Consider the following 23,227-nt stretch of genomic DNA (forward strand, 5'->3'; position numbering starts at 1 on the left):
GCAGTTTTTATAACACTTGGTTCACCTACTTGTGTTGCAGAGAGAGCCAATTTAAGCTTCTGAAATTCTTCAGATGTTTGGAAAACTGAGGCTGGGACATTTGATATTCTTCGTTCTGTGAAAAGTATTCCAGTCCCTGTGCTCACACCCTGATGGTCAGGATTTTTAGTATGTTATTTATGGCACTCCCTCTTACCTTTGTGACTACACGTTTTTTCCCCTAATTTACCATCAGTGACTGGATTATAAATAAAGAAAGCACTTCTTCATAAATACTAATATATTGTTCTGAATATAATAAAGGGAAACATTCCACTTGGGAAAAATATATCCAAAAACAAAGATGATGTAACTTACCAAATGAAAGCATTGGTATGTTGATAGAGACACTACCAACACAAACACACACACAAAATTCAAGCTTTCGCAACCCACGGTTGCTTCATCAGGAAAGAGGGAAAGAGAGGGAAAGATGAAAGGATACGGTTTTTAAGGGAGAGGGTAAGGAGTCATTCCAATCCCGGGGGCGGAAAGACGTACCTTAGGGGGAAACAGGGACCGGTGCATACACACACACACACACACACACACACACACACACACACACACACACACACATCCATCCGCACATATACAGACACAAGCAGACATATCAGTATACAGAGTGTTACGAAAAGGTACGGCCAAACTTTCAGGAAACATTCCTCACACACAAATAAAGAAAAGATGTTATGTGGTCATGTGTCCGGAAACACTTAATTTCCATGTTAGAGCTCATTTTAGTCTCGTCAGTGTGTACTGTACTTTCTCGATTCACCGCCAGTTGGCCCAATTGAAGGAAGGTAATGTTGACTTCAGTGCTTGTGTTGACATGCGACTCATTGCTCTACAGTACTAGCATCAAGCACATCAGTATGTAGCATCAACAGGTTAGTGTACATCACGAACGTGGTTTTGCAGTCAGTGCAATGTTTACAAATGCGGAGTTGGCAGATGCTCATTTGACGTATGGATTAACACGGGGCAATATCCGTGGCGCGGTACGTTTGTATCGAGACAGATTTCCAGAATGAAGGTGTCTCAAAAGGAAGACTTTCAAAGCAATTGATCGGCGTCTTAGGGAGCACAGAACATTCCAGCCTATGACTCGCAACTGGGGAAGACCTAGAACGACGAGGACACCTGCAGTGGACGAGGCAATTCTTCGTGCAGTTGACGATAACCCTAATGTCAGCGTCAGAGAAGTTGCTGCTGTACAAGGTAACGTTGACCACGTCACTGTATGGAGAGTGCTACGGGACAACCAGTTGTTTCCGTACCATGTCCAGCGTGTGCAGGCACTATCAGCAGCTGATTGGCCTCCATGGGTACACTTCTGCGAATGGTTCATCCAACAATGTGTCAATCCTCATTTCAGTGCAAATGTTCTCTTTACGGATGAGGCTTCATTCCAACGTGATCAAATTGTAAATTTTCACAATCAACATGTGTGGGCTGATGAGAATCCACACGCAATTGTGCAATCACGTGATCAACACAGATTTTCTGTGAACGTTTGGGCAGGCATTGTTGGTGATGTCTTGATTGGGCCCCATGTTCTTCCACCTATGCTCAATGGAGCACATTATCATGATTTCATACGGGATACTCTACCTGTGCTGCTAGAACATGTGCCTTTACAAGTACGACACAACATGTGGTTCAAGCACAATGGAGCTCCTGCACATTTCAGTCGAAGTGTTCGTATGCTTCTCAACAACAGATTCGGTGACCGATGGATTGGTAGAGGCGGACCAATTCCATGGCCTCCACGCTCTCCTGACCTCAACCCTCTTGACTTTCATTTATGGGGGCATTTGAAAACTCTTGTCTACGCAACCCCAGTACCAAATGTAGAGACTCTTCGTGCTCGTATTGTGGACGGCTGTGATACAATACGCCATTCTCCAGGGCTGCATCAGCGCATCAGGGATTCCATGCGATGGAGGGTAGATGCATGTATCCTCGCTAATGGCGGACATTTTGAATATTTTCTGTAACAAAGTGTTTAAGTCACGCTGGTATGTTCTGCTGTTGTGTGTTTCCATTCCATGATTAATGTGATTTGAAGAGAAGTAATAAAATGAGTTCTAACATGGAAAGTAAGTGTTTCCGGACACATGTCCACATAACATATTTTCTTTCTTTGTGTGTGAGGGATGTTTCCTGAAAGTTTGGCCGTACCTTTTTGTAACACCCTGTATATCATATATGTCTGCTCGTGTCTGTATATATGCGGATGGATATGTGTGTGTGTGCGTGAGTGTATACCTGTCCCTGTTTCCCCCTAAGGTAAGTCTTTCTGCTCCCGGGATTGGAATGACTCCTTACCCTCTCCCTTAAAACCCACATCCTTTCGTCTTTCCCTCTCCTTCCCTCTTTCCTGATGAAGCAACCGTGGGTTGCGAAAGCTTGAATTTTGTGTGTGTATTCGTGTTTGTTAGTGTCTCTATCAACATACCAATGCTTTCATTTGGTAAGTTACATCATCTTTGTTTTTAGATATACTAATATATTGTTCTTTACTTTGCAACAGGCATGGTCACCCTTTGGGGACCCACAGGTATGAAGTGAAAACTGTAGCATCTGTGATGGTAATGTTTATTGCGCAACACACCAATATGAATAGTACCTCTTTCCTGGCACACAGTTGCAACAAATTATGCATCAAAATACACATTTCATACATTCATTACATATTAATCCCATCTTCAAATGCTTACATTTATTTATGTGTTGTGAACATTGTTTCTTTACATAAGAGATATTACAATTGCGGTCTTAAAAACTTCTGTTGCAAAATTGTGCAATGTCGCTCTCCAGGCCAGAATTTTTTCAATGGACCAGATTGAAACCCATTGTCGGCCAGATCCAGCCAGTGTGCCACTGGTTGCCTACCTGTGCTTTACAACATGGAATCACTTGATATATATTTCCATGAAAATGCACTGATTTGACATTTACTCTGTAAGATGTTCACTCCATACAGCTCAGTACCAGTCTGAAAGCTGATCTTCAACTACCTACTGTGATGTCATTCCCATTGTCACAGTACTCGCTGTTTCAGTGTCCAAGCCAGGACACTGCAATATGGAATAAACCGCCAGACCAGGAAATATCATTAAGCACAGTAAATATGCTATCGTAGTCTCGCTTTGCAGGCATGCTGTGTCCATTCAAACCACATACATGCACAAATAAGAATAATCTTCCAAGCAGTAGTTGTTTCTAAACTCATCTCGTGACTAATAAAAATACTTTCAGATGTCAGAAACATCATTCATTGGTTAGGTAGGTGTTAAGAAACACGTCATTTACCAAAGTGACATGTTACACCACAATAAGTTAATTGTCACTAAAAAAAGGGCGGCATACCTAGTCATAGCTCCTGTGTAACCGAAAAGGCTGAACAGGTAAGTAAGTGAAAGTACTCCTACTCAGATATTGGGTGAAGATTCATACAGCTGATGTGGCCACAGAGAGTAGTTTCATTTTGTTGTTTCATTTGATTGAGAGAGGAAAAAAAAAAAAAAAAAACAATGATCAACTGGCCAGTCGGTTCTTGAAACTGGAGTGTGGACCCATCACTACTGATGAAGCCTCAGTTATGTGAAATGCTGATTGATTCCTTGTAGTTCTTGAATTGTGATAGTACAGGGCAGTGATTGGTATCAAATAATTTTGTTGTCATTTTCTTGTATTTGTAGTGCACTGTGTGGTACTGTTCGAAGTGTGGCAAGTGGACCTATTAAGGAAATAATTTTCAAACTGAGACTACATAAAGGAAAGATAACAAGACGGGAGGGCCAATACGGGGAAGTGACACCAAGTCTGTTAACCTGTCCTCTTACTTTCACTCAACTAGCAACTTTCTCACGGTCTAAAATTATAGCTACCAAAAGTTCCTCTCTCAGGCATGAAATGTCAAGCAGAATTTTTTGCATGTTGTTTATCTAGTCTTTTATCAGTTATTTTAATTCACCAGGAAGATTGACAAATTATACGACCATAATATGACTTATGAGAAAGAATTATGGCATGAATTTTGGATATTGCTTTTGTTTTTATTGCTGTGTTGGTGACTACTATTATTTTCATATTGTGGTGTGTTAATAACTAAAATATTCTGTAAGAGAATAAATATTTCATAATGCTGTTTGAAGGATACTTAATTATGTAAGTAGTTGTCTACAGCAAGTATGAAGACATGCACCACATTAATTTTCTTGCATCAGACACCTAAGACAATACTGAATGAAAACCTCTTTTTTTCGTCAGCAAATTCAGAAGTAACAAGAAGACTGAAAGTTGTTGGGCTATATAGTGAGTCTAAATGTTTTAATGCTTTGTAACTTCCGTAATTCGGATTTTGTCAGTATGCACACCCATATATGTTTTATTTGAAACAGTAAACTGCAAATTCTAATGCACACAGAAAATACAATTCTTAATGTTAATATTTTTGAAATATATGAATTGCAATACAGGATTTTGTTAATGTTCTAAAACAACTTTATAAATATAAGAAAATAATCATACAATAATTTCTGCCGGTAAAAATTTACTACAGCCAGTAAATAAATCTTTGTGTTGTACAATCTTGGAAACAGTTGTTCTTCACAATACATAAATACAATCTGCATTTGACACTCGTGTGTTATCTTGCAATTGCAGGGAGTTTTCCTGCATTTTGAGGCATTCCTCGCCTCAACAAATTTTAGTAGTTGGCCAACATTGTAGACCTGACTTCTGAAATTGGTTGCAGCACAGCTCTTCTTGGCTTTTTATTCATATTTTCTACATCTTATACATCTTAAATGTCGGAGGAGTTCACCTTCTAAGGATCTCCTATTCTCCTAGTACATCTTAACATTCTTATTTGTTAGCAGTCAGTTACATCAATCTCAGCTGGACAGTCTTCAGTCAAAAACAATAATCTATCATTTTCCTAGTCAGATAATTGTGGATGGCTGTCAATAAGAAGAGCTTCTAACTGTTCGTCAGTTATTGTTTCATGCAATGCTGTAGAGTGTAGAAATAATGGTTACTTCAGTATTCCATCATCAAAGACCAAATTGAAATTAGCAGAAATACATTATGTCCTGATGTCCATGTTATTTCGTAGTAACGAACAAAATTTATGCAAAAAGAAACTATTCCCAATTCTAAGAAAGTTCTTCTTATGGTATGGCTGCAGCTGTATAAGTCCATTTTGTAAAATGAAAAGCTGCACAACAGTTGGTGAATCAAAAATATTTTATTGTATACATGACCGGTTTTGGACACTTAGTTCCACCATATGGTGTAAACTGTAATAATAGAAATATTGTGTTGCAAGACAAAATCAAAGGGATCCTCAAGTTTGAAATGTCAGAAAACGAACTTTGTGGTTAAAATTTATAAAACGAATTAAAATAAATTCAATGAGAGAACTGGATATTACTTCACAAATAAAATCACTTAACTAGGGGAGGTATCCTCACCCTGAAGTTGTTGTGGAACAGAAGCTCCATGTCAAAAAGAATAAAAGGGAAGACCTAGAAAAATCCAAAGAAAAACAGACATCATGACCAGATACCACAATCTTGAAACATGTAAAATGCAATAAATATGGGAAGATAAATCACATATTGTGTGAGATTACTTACATAAATTCCATAAAAATCATTCTGCCATGTTGCACGACCAGGAGCACTAACAGGAAAGCTATGTAATAGTAAATTCTAGCTGTGAATATCGAGGCCACACATGACCCATAGCGCAGATGTGGTATGAAATGGCTATGCGATTGATGAACTTTTTAAACTGGAAAACTGGGAAGTAACAGCACGAAGGAGATGGAACCATTACAACATTAGCAGGGAAGTGAACCAATACATATATATTAAAAAAGAAAACAAAAGGAAAAATATAATGTTTGCACACCTTAACGTGCCTGAATAATGTCATAATTAAGTAGAATATTTTTGTGATATAGGCCAGTACAGTCATAATGGTATTGAGAAGATGGGAATAAAGTCTTCTTAAGATTTCAGTTTCTTTAATGATATTGAGTATCTGACCTTTTTCTGCAGTGTCAAAGACAGATAAGTTATTACTAACCTGCTGCAGCTGATGTTGGTTGTCAGATTGATTGTCAAAGTTGAACAGGAATTGTCCAGGTGTAAGTGTTCTTTAACTCTTGTATGAAAATGGTTGTTTAAATCTTGTATGAAAATTCCTACCTATCTGGCCAGTGTATCTGCTCTTACACAGCTGGCTTGTATCAGTATGATAGACATCAGGATAGGAGAAAGGATCCTTTTCGAAGAGTTCATGGTTCCTTAACCTACTGCAGAAACTGTTTGGTATGAAAAATGCTGGAGTTATGTTTGGCTGACATCAGTTTATTTCCACTTCTCTCGGGTATGTATCCATGATGTGGAATCTTTTAAAACTTGTTCATTTCTCCAGTGGAATGATTCCCTTCCATGAGCCCTCAAGCTTTACTGTTATTTTTTATTAAATTTCTCAACCATAGACCCTGGGTACCAATTATGTGTGGCAGTATACTTGATTAAACCGAACTCTCTTTCATATTCCTCTGATGTGAGAGGAACAGTATTCAATCTGTTCAAGAGAGACTGGAAGACAGACGGCGCCATGAGCACAGCTTTGGGCACAACAGGAGGTGATGTGAGGAGCTCAGTGCTGAATGATGTAGTGCTCCAAACTCGTGGGGAGTCTGGCCATGGCTGCATCCGTGTGGCGAAGGTGCATGAGAACAGGACCAGTGTCCGGCTATGACCAGAGGGGCAGTGAGCATGCAACAGGTGAAGTTTGTGCCACCCTCACTAGGAAGGCCGGCCACGGCTGTATCTTTGTGGTGAAAGCGAGAAGTGGCCGGGCAGCATTGGGTATGGCTGAAGGGAGGGGCAGTAGGGACGGGCAGGATGTCAACGCCAAGTGACCCATGGAGCTGCATTATGTGGTCACCAACCTCGTCACTAACTGATGTCCCAGCGATGCCAACCTTAGTAAAAGGGCCGACTATAGCAATGTGCGGAGCAGTGTTGGGCATAGCTGGCGGTGGGCGGTTGACGGGATGAAGCGCAGGGCCAACTGACATTTGCGTCATCGCTAGCTTGGAACTGGGCAGTACCTCCCTTGAGAGGAAGGCTGGCCATGGCTGCAGGAGTTTCAGGCACAGGTAGAGGAAGTGCGACTGTGTGACTGATGAGACCAGGAGCTGATGCTGGAGCTGTAGGAGTCACTGGAGCCATAGGAGTCGTCACTAGAGCCTGAGGGAGCACTGGAGCCAATTCAGATGCTTCATCAGCTCTGATATACAGGCAAGCAATACCAGCTACCAGCGATGAACAACCTCCAAAAACACAAAAGGAAGAGTGAACATAAACACATGGTAATTCGTGACCATGCAGTCCACAAAAATGCAAAAAATGTACACAAAGTGTTATTACATCACTCACACAAAACAGTACATGACATGCACACTAAACCAATATCTCCCGTGACTCAGAAGCAACCGATAATGAAGCCAACTATCCACAATGCCACCTCGAGAACGCACTGACACACAGGGAAAGCAAAAGTGCCGGAACCGATCAATTATTGCTGAAAAAGTGTACCCTCGTCGCGGCTATTGATATGAGACCACAGTAGAACACACGTTTTTATCCTTGTCACCACTGTTAAAACACATTGTGGGTGAAGCAAGCTTCAGTGAATGATGATTCCTGTTTGCACTCATGAACACTTTCACTCACATTACAAGTTCACAATAAAGTGAAAGGAAAGATTGTCTGGGATCACATAAGAGTAACAGAAGCAATGTCCAGCCGCGGAATACCAGTCCCGTAGCAGAGCCCCACCCCAAGGGATGTATGTAAGCTGTGCTGTGTGGAGACGTTCCGGTGTGCTGCAGTGTAAATGCAAGCATCCATGCTGGTCTCGGTGAATTCTGACTGATGGCCACGAGGTGTAGCAGACTCCTGTCCCAAATCTGAGTGAGCAGTTGAATGCTGGTGCTGAAGGTTGCACTCTGCCCTAAATATCCATTATCTGGAAGGATCTCCATGACCTCATGATCTGTGGTCAGAAATTGGTTCTTGGTAGAAGCACCACCATATTCCTGATGCGTGTGCTGCTTGGAAACGTGGCTCATGCCCCCTTGTGGTGCCTGTAGCAATTGGTGTATCAACATGTTGTTTGTAAATGGTATTGCATCTACCACATGTGATGCCATTGTGATATTTGTAATTAGTCACCACAGAAAAGAGGGGTGCAGTCCAATAGTAGGCCAACCTGCGGGGAAGAGACACTGTGCTGGAGGCACAATGTATTTGGCCTACTGGCGATATACAGCATATAGCCTGCATTAATTTATTTTATTTTATTTTTTAGTGAATTCAGCAACTGAGTTGATATTTAAAAATTTGGTGTACCATTTATTTTTCCATTTCAATTGCCTATTATTGTTACATTATGATTAATTTTGATCACATGATCATTTCAGAACTGTGTAGTTGCATAAGCAACCCGTTGTGTCATGCAGAAACTACTCGTTAGAATACTACACAACTTTACAGATCTGAAGATCACATGTGACCAAAACTAGTCATATTCTAAAAATGAAATTAAATTAAATTAAAAAAAAAGAAAGTGCAGCTGAGACAAAAGATAGAAGTTTCTAAATCTACAATAACACTTTTTCTTTAATTTTGAATTTTTTTTTTTCCCTAACAGAGTGATCTTTGAGTTTTTTGGTTTAAATACGAAATTACATTACTTGTATTCAACGGATTCCATGGAGAGGGGTTCTGTGATGTGGAAAGATGTCAAGATATACATTTAATTTAATTTAATTTAAGTGCAGTATGAGAATGACTACATTAATGTTTTCTAACGTTAATTCTGTTTTAATTGGCGAAAGGAGAAAATTTAAAAATGCAACAAGTGAAGTGCTCAAAAGGGAATATGCATGTCTAAAAAGTAAGAGTGGCAGAAAGGGCAAAATGGCTAACCAGGAATGGCTAGAGGACAAACCTAAGGCTGTAGATCTAGTGGAAAGGTAGATGTCACTTATAAGAAAATTAAAGCAATCTTTGGAGAAAAGAAAAGCAACTGTATGAGCATTGAGATTTCAGATGGCAAACCAATACTAAGCAGAGAAGGGGAAACTAAATGGTGGAAGGAATGTATAGAGGCACTCTACGAGGGAAATGACCTTGAAAATAATATTTTTAAAGAAAGGGAAGAGTAAATAAATGGAAATGATAAGGGAGATTTGATACTGTGGGAAGAATTTGACAGAACATTGAAAGACCAGGAGAGAGCCTGGTAAACTATTCCACCTGGTGTGGAAGATAAAGATGCATGTGAAACACCCTCAGACTTGAGAAACAATGTGTAATTCAGATTTGAAACGAAGCATGTGCTGAATGGTATTAATATTACCAAACTATCAGTGTAACAACCCATAGTTACAGAATATTGATGCGAAGTTTTTTAGAGGAATGGATCAACTGGAAAAGCTGACTTCTGGGAAAATCGAGTTGAGTTCCAGAGAAATGCAAGAACAAGCTAGGCAATACAGTCCTATGACTGACCTTAGAAGTTTATTTAAAGGAAAGGAAACCTCAGTTTGTACACAGAGGAGGCTCTTGACAATGTTGAGTAGAATACACTCGTCAAAATTCTGAATGTAATAGGAATAAAATACAGGGAGCAAAAGGTTGTATGCAACTTGTACAGAAACTGGGGTGCAGCAGTTATAAGAGTCAAAGGACATGAAATGGAAAAAGTAGTTGACAAGGCAGTGGGACTGGGTTGTAGGGTATCTGCATTGTCATTACATTGGGCAGGCAGTAAAGGAAACCAAAGAAAAGGTTGGAGAAGGAATTCCAATTGAGGGAGAAGAAATAAAAACTTTGAAGTTTATAACGACATTTGAATTCTGTCAGAGACAGCAAAGGACTTGGAAGAACAGCTGAATGGAATGGATAGCATCTTGAATAGGTATTATAAGACGAGCATCAATAAAAATAAAACTAGAGTAATGGAATGCAGTTAAATTAAAGCAGTTGATGCCAAAGGAATAAGGTTAGGAAATGACACTAAAATAGTAGATGAATTTTGCTATTTAGGCAGCAAAATAACTAACAATAGCCAAAAAAGAGGATGTAAAATGCAGTTTGGTTATAGCAAGGGAAGCATTCCCGAAAAAGAGGAATTTGTTAACACTGAACGTAAATTTAAGCGCTAGGAAATCTTTTTTGAAGGTATTTATCTGGACTGTAGCCTTGTGTGCAAGTGGAAGGTGGTCAGTAAGCAGTTCAGACAAGAAAGGAGTAGAAGATTTGAAAATGTCATGCAATAGAAGAATTCTGAAGATTAGATAAGAAAATCACGTGACTAATGATAAGATGCTGAATGAAATTGGGGAGAAAAGAAATTTATGGCACTATGTGCCTAATAGAAGGGATCGGTTGATAGAAAAGGTGTCAAAGAACTGTCAATTTGATAATGGAGAGAAGTGTGGCGGGTAAAAATTGTAGAGAGGGACCAAGGGATGAACACTAAGCAGGTTCAAATGAATGCAGGTTACAGTAGTTTTTCGGAAATGACGCGATTTGCACAGGGTAGACTTATGTGGAGAGTTGCATGAAACCAGTCTTTGGACTGAAGACAAAAATAACAACAACAACAACAACAACAAACTTCCTGGCAGATTAAAACTGTGTGTCGGGCCAAGACTCGAACTCGGGACCTTTGCCTTTCGCGGGCAAGTGCTCTACCAACTGAGCAGGAGAGCTTCTGTAAAGTTTGGAAAGTAGGAGATGAGGTACTGGCGGAAGTAAAGCTGTGAGGATGGGGTGTGAGCTGTGCTTGGGTAGCTCAGTTGGTAGAGCACTTGCCCGCGAAAGGCAAAGGTCCCGAGTTCGAGTCTCGGCCCGCACACAGTTTTAATCTGCCAGGAAGTTTCATATCAGCGCACACTCTGCTGCAGAGTGAAAATCTCATTTCTAACAACAACAACAACAACAACAATTCTAATTATGAAATAACATAAAACATGACATTTAAGATAAGCTGTACCGTACCAGGGAGCAGCAAAAGTGCCGGCCGCGGTGGTCTAGCGGTTCTCGGCGCGCAGTTGGGAACCGCGCGACCGCTACGGTCGCAGGTTCGAATCCTGCCTCGGGCATGGATGTGTGTGATGTCCTTAGGTTAGTTAGGTTTAAGTAGTTCTAGGGGACTGATGACCACAGATGTTAAGTCCCATAGTGCTCAGAGCCATTTGAACCATTTGAAGCAGCGAAAGTGGCAGTTGAGAGGGTTGGGTCAGTTCCCCCTAACCTTTTTCTTCCTTTTATTTCTATGTGCCCAGGAGAAACCTTTGATTTAGCCAGCTTAGCTTTGTGACTCTAAGCTCACATAGTTGCCACTGTGCCATTTCTGCCACAGATGTCATCCAGGTGGCTTTGGAGGAAGCGATGATTACTGAATGAACATCTGTTGTTAACAGGGTTAATGTAACACTGCCCTCCATTCTTGCTGTTGCTGCTGGCATGACTTTCCAGTAGTTTGCTGGATTCATCTCAACAAGTGCATGCTGAAGGCTTTGAACGTGAGACAACTGAGTTTGATGATGATGACACTTGTGTGTGTGTGTGTGTGTGTGGGGGGGGGGGGGGGGGGGGCGGGAATTGAAAAGTTGGAGGCATAACTACCTTTTTCATTTGCCTCTCCAGACGTATTTTGCTGCTCCCTAGAACAAAATAATTTTTTGCCTTCTGCTGCCAGATGTCGTTTGATACATTTAGCACGAAAAATAAATTATAGTGTATTTTCAGGTGACGTTCATAACAGTCAAAGTTAAGCCTAACCTAAAAGTTCACATTTAAAGATTGGACATAATTAAGTATAAATCTTTGCACGAGACACACACAGGAACGTGTGTAACTTAAGATAACCGTAAATGGTCAGTATGATCTCATTTGTGTCACTGAGAAAGTGTTTCATAATTATAAAATGACTCATTTGACATCACAGAGAGACATTGCTATTATTGTTAATGGAACATTCAAATAAATAAGTATATTAATAACTAAGTAACTATCTATCCCCATCTAAAGAAATCTACATCAGGATAGCCATGCAATTGCTTGATTTACAATCCTCTGTATTCACCATTGTGTCTCCATTGGAGATCTATATTACAGCTTCAATAAAAGAGCATTCCTTTTTTAAGGTAATGTGACATAGTTTTGTATGATATTTAAATTGTGTGGAAAGTGGTTGATTTAGTACTCACTAGTGCAAAAATGAACATTTCTCACTGTGAAGTGTGATTGATCAATGTTTGCACTCATGTGCTCTGCGAAAACAGACAACAGCTCCTGGATTAATGAAATCCTGACTGCCCAGTGTATAATGATTTCTGGCAGTAATTTCTTTCACTGTTAAAAAGAATTCCAAATCTTTTTGTATGCTTCAGTGGTAAGTACATTGTGCTTTGATTGATTTTTCACTTTTTCTATTAGTTGAGGGTCACCTGGTGCATCATAGACACATATTCTTATTATGTTATTCATTATTTGATCGCAGACGCTTTTATTTATATTTGACTAGTTGAATTGGCAAATGTTTTACTGTGTGACTGTACTAATTGAACACAGAATAACTTGCTTTATCTCTCTTTAAAGGTTCTGCTCCAGTTGTCACTTTGTGTGGGAATCAGGAGAAGTGTGTCGATGCTGGAGTACAAACTGCGTCTCCTCCATTGCTCCAGCAGCAACTGCAACGAGACAACGAACAGCCGTCGACTTTGCCTCGGAATGGAAAGTCTGATGTAAAGTTGGGCAGTGATGCTGCTGCTAATGTGCCAGATGATTTGTGGGAATGGGAATGTTTCTGTTGTGCTCAGATCTTCAAAAGTTCATCATATTTGCAGAAACATCTCAACAACAGCAGTTGTTTTAAGGTTTGTCGGAAATACTTGTCAAAGATTATCAGCCAAAACAGGGAAATGATAAAAGAATGCTGTAAATGGGAAATATAAGACAGATCTAGAAGAATGACTGACCATAATTTTGGGGAATGTGTTACTGTCTTGATGTTTCTTGTTCTCTGTGCTCTTTTTGTATCATCTGCAAAGGAACTTTCTTCTGGTGACTCCTCTTACTTTAAATAAATCAAATTTTTTAATAAGTCATTCTAAGAGTAATATTTTTATGTATTTTTAAAAATATATGGTTGAAGGAGATGGACCTTGGCACCTTCTACTGTGAGAAAAGGGAGGAAGAAAGACTGTATGAATGTCTTTCGTTCTGAATGAGGTGGTGGGGTAATGAAACTGCTGGACTCTTGTTTAGGGAGAGGAAATCCAGATTCAAATTGTTGTCTGTATGTTGCTCATCAGCAAGAAAATGCAATAGGTTGTGAAACAATCAACTGTAAATTGTAATCTACCCTTGAAAGTAAAGCATGTGTGAAAATTTACATGCAAACATAGTTTGCAGCTCATGAGAGGAAAGGGGGGGGGGGGTTCTAATTAGTGGCTCTTCCTGAGAGTTCTCTCCCTCTTCACCTTTGAGTTACCCCCAGAGAAAGAACTGACTGATAAAACCTGCACATCGTGTAAGTGCTTCCCCAGCCATAAGTGAGTAGTACTCATCGTGGTGATACCACTTTAAGTGGTACTTTGTCTTGGACAACTGATAGCAATTCGGTAAGAATTTGTGCAAATTGTTTACTTATTAAGGTTTCTTCGGAGTAGTTGGGACCAATCAGGTAGTCTGCAGGAATCATGCACCATGCATTCACACTCCACTGCCTCGGATGTTCAACCTGTGTCATCAAATGCTGATTCTCAAAGGCCCAATAATCCATATTTCTTAGTAAGTTTCTTAGGATAGCCACAGGTTGCACTCTGTATGTTTTATGGACCAGTGTGAGTTTAACAAGATCATAATCAGAAACTCAGGAATTTACAATTTAAAGTACAGTAGTTGGCTGATTACAGTGCCAATGTTGGAGATTCAGTGAGTCACTGACATCAGCAAAGCAATCGACAAATTACTGTACTTTAAACTGTTAATTCCAGCATTTGTGGTGATGCTCTTGCTAAATTTAAGAGTGAAACCGACCAATAAAACATAGTGAATGCAACTTGTGGCTGTCCTGAGAAACTTAATTTCAGCAGTTGCTGGTTTCCCTGCAGGCAATATCAGCACTTACCAATTTCTTAGATTCAGCTTTCCGTGAAATTTGGAGGAAAGGGGGAGGTGGGTTGGACAACATGTTGTCCTGAAGTTGCCTCAGAACCGAGTAACAGAATTTCATTCGCCCTCTGCAGTTCTGCTGGTGAAGTGGTATATCATACCAAGTCTATTAACAAAGTTTCAAGAACTGGGTTTAAATGATTACTCTAGGGATATACTACAACCCCTATGTACCACACACATAGGGATCATGAGGATAAGATAAGAATAATTACTATACACACAGAGGCATTCAAACATTATTTCCGTGTCCCATATGTGAATTGAGCAGGAAGAAGCCTTAAGAGTTGGTGCATTGGGGCGCATCCTCTGCGATGCACTTCACGGTTGGTTCGAGAGTATAGATGTAGGTGTAAATGTAGAGGTGGCGTCAGTTAACTATAGTGGCAGTTCTGCTTTTGTTGCTTCCAGAGCTTTGATTTAAAGACGCATGTCAAAAATTGAATGGATTTGTAAAACAGGGAACTGAGGCATAAAGATTATTAAATAATCACAATGCTTCATGAGTTTAGTGTCAAGATACATACTTACATTGCATAATTACATCAGCAAAACAAACAAAAAGGAAATCACAAAAGAATGATAAAGATGGAAGCTTTTTGACTCAAAATGTGAAGAATACTGGGCTGACTTACTCCAGACGCAATCCTACTTTCTTTAGAGGTAACATACAGATAATGAACAACAACTTCCAGAACATGTTGTTTTGTTTGATCCACTGGTTCCAGGGTTGGTCCTTACCCTGTGCATAGTGTTCCAGTCCTTTTCCAAAAGCAATTTCTCGCACATTCACTGAATTATCATTCTTGTTGAACATCATCTTTCAGGATACCTTTGTGGGTACAGCTCAGTTGTTCCTTTGTGTTGCTTCTACACTTTCTGTAGAGAAGTAATATACCTAGTGTCTCTTGGTTTGTGTAAGACACTTATGTTTTCAAACTAACCAGCACTTGACATACAAGAATGAGACAGACAGTATGAAAGCTAAATTTCACCTATGTCCCTTTTGTACTGGTATCACAGCTATGCAATCCAATGTGATTAATTTCCTCAGTTGGGTATGAAATCACAAACTTCCGCATAAAACAGCAGTCAGTTTCATATTCAAAACAGATAAATCATAAGTTCTAAATATATCATTTTCGTGGAAAGTGCTGTTGAATTCAACTTGTAAAGAACTATGATATTAGCAGTAGAAATTACTAGTGTTCCTATCGAAAAAGAAGAGTTCATATCAATGTCTTTGCAGTTAATATAGCTATGAAAAGAGATTATATGTTGTTTATTGAAAACTTTTCACAGTTCATCTGGCTCAAAATAAAATGACAATATCTTAAACAGTTCTGGAAATATCACACTGTATATGGTGGCAGCAATAGTACACTGAAAATATAAAATTTCTGTTCATTTTGTTACATACTATACCTAATCATTACCCAAATCATGGTTATTTGTCCACTTGCAGTTTGATGGTGAACATTATGGAATGCAGCTAAATAATCGATCAGCATTCCGTCCAGGCAGGTGGCCTCCACAGCAGGATGCTATTGTTCCAAAGCATATCAGGGTGAGTTCTCTGCTGTTATTGCATTTCACATATTACACTGAATGTACTGTTGAGAGAAAGTGCTACTTATGTACTCACGTCCATTGACATCACGAACTGTAGCTGTGTGCGAGTAAAATAGGTGGGCTCACGAAGCATTCTGTGCAGGGACAGACAAAGCATACTTAGTAGGGTCGCCAGTGTGCTCTGTATCCTTGTCCCACACAACACCTTGCTGCCTATTCTGTTATCCGACAGTGTTACTGCAAGTGCCACTTTGGCCACAGTTTCTGCTTCTGACAATCTATGCAAAATAATTGTATATTTAGAACATTATCATCATTTTTAACACATCACTAGACATGTCTTGTTTATGCCACCACTAATAACTACACTGGCTAAGTGCTCTTGTCATACATACATCAACATTAAAATCAATACTAAATGTTCTAAGTGCACCCCAAATGCACACTACTGACAGACAGCAGACTAACACTATTGGCTTGCGTATCTTGTGGTACACTGCTCCCGTCTGCTGCGAATTCCCACATCATCCACCTTCTTATATGCTCACCACTACAGTGTGAGTAAGGACAACCACAAAAGAAGTATGCATAAGTTTGGCAGGGTATCAAGGTGAAGTAAAAAGACAGCTTTTAAGTGCACTTATTTTTATGGGTAATCCGTTTTTAGTACATGCACTGTCCAAAATTTTTTAGTGATTATTTTCCATCCCTGAAGTGCCATTCTGGAAGGTCAGCAAAATACCTGTACAGCTGTCACAACCCTTTGAATTCCAAACATTTCCAGCCACAAATCTTGAATGATGTATGAAAAGTTGGAATTCAGGGTGCTAGGTTTGGTGAATAGGGTGGACATTTCAACTAATAGGACTTAAATCCTTCAGATTTCTCACTGCCAAGGCACTTTTGTTGATACAAGCATTGTTCTAATAAAAGAAGACACTTTTCTTGTGCAATCCAGATCAGTTCTTTTGTATTTTGTCGTTCATTTGATACAGAAGGGTTGCCTAATAATTATCTAGCTACTGTCTTAACCTTTTGTTAGGTGATCTGGCCTGCAGATTTTATCCACCACTTTAAAATTTAAATTGGTATATAATTTGTAACATATAGTGGACCCATGTCTGAGCCACAGTAACAAATTTGAGCAGAACATGAGTTTTCTATGACCTCCCTGTGCCTCTTAGGGTAAATCCAAGCATGTGCTACATCTCTAATGACCTCGTCATCAATATGACTTTAAACCTTAACCTTTCCTTCTGCCTTCTGATCATTTGAATAAACATAAAAAAAAAAGACTGTTTCTAAAATCTGAAACTATTCTGCATAGCAGCTTGACATTTGACAATTTTATTGTGCGGCCTGGATTAACGCAATAGAAACAGAATTTCACAGATATTAATGTCATTTTTACTGCAGCCTGAGAACTAGTCACCTTGGCCTAATTGTAAATATGTACCTCTGAACTGACCAGTTATTAAGACATATGTGGAAAGGGTACATAATAGGATTTTGAATTGTGGGTATTTTTTTATGGCTCGTGGACGGAGAAGAAACTACTGTGTTTTTCCCACTCCTAAATCATAATGTTGTACACTCAGAAAAATAGATTTTTGATTTCACTCGCCATTGTTTCTTCTTTCATCACATTTTGATCCATAATCAGTCTGACCATCCTAAACTGGTGTAAACAGTTAAGTATACATTGATCAGCCAGAACATTATAACCACTGACCTACTATCAATATGAACCTGTCCAGGCGATAGCAGCATCATCTGGCGTGGAATGACTGCTAGTCAGACGTGTGTAGTGCTGGTAGTATCAGTGAGTGTGCTGCCCATGTGTAGAATGCGGAGGGTGTGTTATCTATCTGAGTTTGACCAAGGGCAGATTGTGATGGCCCAGAGGCTCAGCATGAGAATTTCAGAAACTGCACAACTTGTTGGGTGTTTGAGCATTGCTGTGGCAAGTGTCTTCAACACGTGACAAAACCATGGTGAAACCATCTCCAGACATCGTGGGGTTTGGCGGCCACCCCTTGTTACAGATATCGAACATCTGCAATCAATTTCTGATGCAGTTTAATGTACTGGAACAGCTATAGTTTGAGATACATTATGTTGCATAGGAATAGCTGCTTAGTAGTTCTTGAACGGATGACTCATGATGGAGGAGGACAGTTTTTAGTTAATGGAATTGCTTGGAAACTGAAAGAAAAGTGTATAACTACGTGTCCATGTTGTGTTATGCAGTTAGTACATGTGTCTGGTACTGTTTTACACCAGTGTGACATGGATTCGATGCATTTATAATTAATTCATGAGTGAGATAATGTCAACCCTCAGGAAAAGAGATGTTCAACAGTATAGCAGTAGTGGAAGATGCTGGTCTAACTACAATAAGTTTTACTGACAGACCAATACGGTAGTCTGAGGCGAAATTTCCTACAGCAGTTTCAGGTTTCATACATGTATACAAATTACTGTCTTACCCAAAAGAAATATATTCCAAATAAACATAAGTACAGCATTTATGGTGGTTCCATTGGAATAATAAGGATGCATAGTAATGTATTTTAAATACTCTGGTGATCAATTTGTGTTGAGAAGTTTGGTACTTGCCTGTGTGAGTAAGTGGCTGCATCTGGTTGTATACCTAGTTCATAGTTTCTGCATTTCATTGTAAAATGAAATTCTTGCAGGTTTAAACAGATTTAATTTATTGCAAAACTAAACCCCATAACAGTAACTAGACATTTCAGCCCAAGCAACTATACATGGACAGCAATGGAGTACTAACAACAGCAAAGAATAAATATGTATCAGAGACTATGACCAGTGTAAATTGTTGTCCCTCAAGCATGTGTTGGAACTTCCTGATAGTGCCTTATGCTGCATACAATTCATGATCGCAGGTTGCCCAGGCTCTGTTGAAATCGGTAGATAACTTCTTGCTGAAAAATGCTAAGTGCTGCCAGTGTCCATCTGCTTGTTGTTGCAGTATGGCATCAATTGTGGCAGGAGGCTCATCAACCATAGAGTGAGAGGTGCCCACGGAACTAGGTGCACTGACAGAGTTGCCTCTGCGATAGTGATCTTTACTTTGGTAACTGCCAATTCGACCTTGCTAGTCCATAGCAGTTTTATCGTTCGTTTTGGTGGACTTTGTATTACGTTGTTCAATGGAGCAGCTAAGAGTGCATGATGGCACACGAAATAGTGATAAAAAGTTGATGGTGCTGGGAAATCGTCACAACTCTCATACTGTCGAAGGCTGTGGAAAGTTAATTATGGTCTTGACTCTCTCCTGTGGGTGATGGCGTAACCCAGGAATTGGACCTCAGCTGTCCACATACACACTTCAATGGACTGATAGGTAAATCATGTGAACAGAGGTGAGTAAAAACTTGGTGTAAGTGTGTTAGGTGTTTGTGTCCGAGCTTCACCCCACCAAGGCATCAGTGTAAGTATAGCAAAAATCAAGACTGCCTGAGACTTTGTTCATGAACTGTTGAAAGGTCAGTGCAAAATTGCATAGTCTGAAAGTCATTCTGGTAAATTCAAATGATCGAATGGGGTGTATACAGCGGTTTTAGCTACATCATCTGGAGCAACGGGTACCTGATAGAATGCACGTATGAAGTCCAATATGGAGAGATGCGTTTGCCATGAATGATGGCTGCCTAGTCTTTGATGTGTGGGCTAATCCTGGCATTGAGCAGTCTATAATTCCCGCAAGGGTGCCATCTGTTATTCTTCTTCGAGATTACGTGGAGTGGGACACCCAACTACTGCTAGGTGGATGGCAGATTCCAAGTGCGAGCATACTTTCGACTTTGCTGATGTTAAATGATGATGCCAAGCATGAACTGGCATTCCTGGTGTGATCAGAATATAGTGCATCATCAAATGCTACTCCTGCTAGTGGAAGTAGTTGCTGATTGATTTCCAGGAACTGCGTCAATAGTTCTGCAAACGGAAAACCATCTGTGATCGTCCAGACTGCAGTATTGTCAATACTGTGTACTAATTAAGTTGGTAGTATTGTATTGTATGTTAACCGGGGACCTAGAAACGACGGGGAGGCTCCGTCCCCGCCGCAGCTGCAGTGGTCCACAACCCCACGATGGCTACCGCAGTCCACTTCACCCCTCTGCCGCCTCACACCGAACCCAGGGTTATTGTGCGGTTTGGTCCCCGGTGGACCCCCCAGGGAATGTCTCACACCAGACGAGTGTAACCCCTATGTTTGTGTGGTAGAGTAATGGTGGTGTACGCATATGTGGAGAACTTGTTTGCGCAGCGATCACCGACATAGTGTAACTGAGGTGGAATAAGGGGAACCAGCCCACATTCGCCAAGGCAGATGGAAAACCGCCTAAAAACCATCCACAGACTGGCCGGTTCACCGGACCTCGACACAAATCTGCCGGGCGGATTCGTGATGGGCACCAGGCGCTCCTTCGCGCCCAGAAAGCCGCACGTTAGACCGCACGGCCAACCGGGCGGGCATAAGTTGGTATTAGTGTCAAGGAAGGAATGATGATGGTCAGGTAGGAATCCATAGAATGAAAAAAAATATACCTGAGAATAGGGTGTACCACATCTGCCACAATAAATTGCCATTCGAACTTAAGATGGAGGCCTAGATTCAGTACCATTGTGGCATGACTGTATGTTTGAATGGTGGAACCATTGGCTGCAAAAAGGCAGCAGTCATCGTTGTTGGAGTGAGGTTGCTGGGCAGATGGATATGCTGACATGTCAGCACCTGTGTCCACTAAGAATGGCAGCTTTGTATATGTTCTGTGATGAACAGTTGATGGCTGCCATCTGATGAGCCAGTCACCATCATCACTGACATCGGATGCATTTCCCATCTCACATGGGGGACTGCGTTTCCACGTGTCTGAATTGAATTGCCTGTGGTTCCAACAGACTTTTGCAGTGGTAGCAGAGTGGATGCACTTCCTCTGAGAGTGGTGGCGATGTTACTGGCTATTTGAGTGTTGTGTCTACAGGACAGCACTCTGTGCTTGCAATGCAGCAAGAGTATTATCTGCTCGAGGCTGTGGACAAACAGCCGTGACACCGTGGACGGGTCCATTTTGGCACAAGGCGATCTTCAATTTGTGCGAGCGTGTTGAGATCGCCAGCACATACTGTCAGTATGTTCTGTGCATCAAGTGGAAGATGCGACAACTAGATATTCCATAAGATGTCTTCATTAACAGTGTTACTCACTGGAGTCTGAATGTGGCACAGTAAGTGGAAAGGAGTGTGACCACCTAGCTCCATGGGGTGGAAACTTCTAGCTGCTTTGTCACAGACTGTGACATGTGGGTAATCAAGGCATTCTGGATGGTCATATAATGGTTGGTGCTTGTTGGTGATGCGAAAATTTCCTGCACCTCTGTAGCGATGTCGTGCACCTCTGTAGCCATGTCCTCTTGTATTGCAGCAACAGTGTAGCTATACTTTGTGCAATGTCCTCATCACCACTGTAGTGTCTTGTACCATGGGTAGCAAGGGAGAGGATGTTGTTTGGTGGCTGGTATCGTCTTTCTACAACACAACTGCACACTTGGATTAACAGGATTCTTTATTTACAAGAACAGGAAGCTACTTACTTTTAACAGACTCCTTGTGCTGTGGTACAAACTCTTCCGTCATAGCCCATGTAGCCTCACTGCTGGTGAAATACATGTTCCCCTATAAACACTACTCTGGTCACTGTTGTAGCCTATTACTAAGCAAGGCCACTCTGCGAGTGAATGACAGACGCAAGCTAGAATGTGTTGTTTGTGAGTGAGTGAGTGAGGCCCTCTGGTCAGCGGCGGTGAACTAAATACTTGTGGTCGAGAGGGCGTTGGCAGCATACGATTGCGAGTCTGTCTTTGGCCTCTCTCCTGATATGCGTGCTTGATCCAGCACCTTCTGTCGATATCCATGCTACATCTTTGTCGACCGGTGTGCTGACTCAGCTTACGCCAGCACTTTCCTCCCCCCTGGAATGCTGCACCGTTGTCGTGTACGGAGGTTGTGATCAACAATGGGGACAGAGGCCTGACGCGGGACATAGAGATGAGTCAGGAGCCATGACTGTGGAGGACGGCGTACTCCCGACGGTGCTCTGCTATCTGGCTTATGAGGCAACAGGAACATCCTTCAGAAAACTGCTGCCAGGTCAAATGTCCAGGCCTGAGGATGTGTTGTGGGGTGGTGACGACGGTGGTGATGGTGGGTCCAGGTCCATTGAGTCGGTGAGCAGGGACGGCGGGGATGAGGATGCATTGTCCATGCTCTCCTCCTGGGGTGCCCTGGTGGCACCAGTGGGCGGCTGCGAAGGCTGTGTGGTCCCTTGAGGTCATGAATCTGGTGGAAGAAAAGCAGCAGAATCACGGGGCAAGTTACATGAACAAACTTGGTTCTGGTGGCGGCACTGCAGACTGTCGGGACCAGCAATCAAATACATAAAAGAGCCAATGTGTTTCTGGATCAAGCCTCTTTCCCAGCACCAACAGTTGCCATAAACCCTGAAAGGAACAAGATTGCGCTGTGCAAAGCGATACTTGTGGACTGTTAGTGGTGCCGGATGCTTAGGTGAGTGTAGCAAGTGTAGCAGCACACAATGGCAGCTGCCATGCAGAAGTTCTGCTGGTGATGGTCCGTCTTGAGGGTGAAACGGAGCACTTGTTACATGACAAATGCCATTTTGTTCACAAAACTTGTTCAAAATCAACGTGGAGTGAACTGTGGTCTGTTGTCTGACACAAGTTCTTCTGGTAAACCATGTATGCAAAATATGGAGGACAAAGCTTGAATGGTGCTACGTGATGTGGAAGAAGCCATAGGTACTGCAAATGGGAACTTGCTAAAAAGGCCTACCACTATGAGCCAACAACTGTTCCAAAATGGTCCGGCAAAGTCAGTGTGCACTGATTGCCATGGCAATTGAATCTTAGGCCAAACTGCGAGTGTCTGTGGGGGAGTAGATTGGTTCTCCGTGCATTCAAGACACTGTGTTTTTTGAATTCTGCTTCTGACAACACTCGAAGGAGAGTACACAAATTGGCAATGTGTTTCTCTGGTGTACGACCTGAGACGACATCATCATCAAGGTAGTTTGAACAAAAGGGCAGTTTAGCCGTCAGCTGTTCCAAGTAATGTTGAAAATTGGCAGGTGTGGAAGCACTGCCGAAGGGCTTAGGCAAATACTTGTGAACAGTCCTAAATGTGTATTTATGGACACTTTCTGTGATTCTTCATCCAAAGGTATTTGCAAGTAGGTATCACACAAATCTATCTTAGAAAAGTAACTTCCTGTCCATGAG

General features: G+C 41.1%; 1 protein-coding gene and 1 non-coding gene across 4 annotated transcripts in view; both read left to right on the top strand.

Annotated features, from left to right (window-relative positions):
• The window catches only part of LOC124619388 (zinc finger protein 160-like), a 219,771-nt gene that overhangs the window by 69,448 nt on the left and 127,096 nt on the right, over positions 1-23,227 (top strand). For all 3 annotated transcript variants that reach the window (XM_047145734.1, XM_047145733.1, XM_047145735.1), the window contains 2 exons: positions 12,747-13,024; positions 15,790-15,891. In XM_047145734.1, coding sequence (XP_047001690.1) covers positions 12,747-13,024; positions 15,790-15,891 — 380 coding nt within the window. The remainder of the gene's footprint in view (positions 1-12,746; positions 13,025-15,789; positions 15,892-23,227) is intronic.
• On the top strand, positions 10,923-10,998 carry Trnas-cga. Its single transcript has one exon. It is a non-coding gene; the product is annotated as a tRNA-Ser (tRNA).

This window comes from Schistocerca americana, chromosome 6 (genome assembly GCF_021461395.2).
Source record: "Schistocerca americana isolate TAMUIC-IGC-003095 chromosome 6, iqSchAmer2.1, whole genome shotgun sequence".
NCBI classification, from domain to species: domain Eukaryota; kingdom Metazoa; phylum Arthropoda; class Insecta; order Orthoptera; family Acrididae; genus Schistocerca; species Schistocerca americana.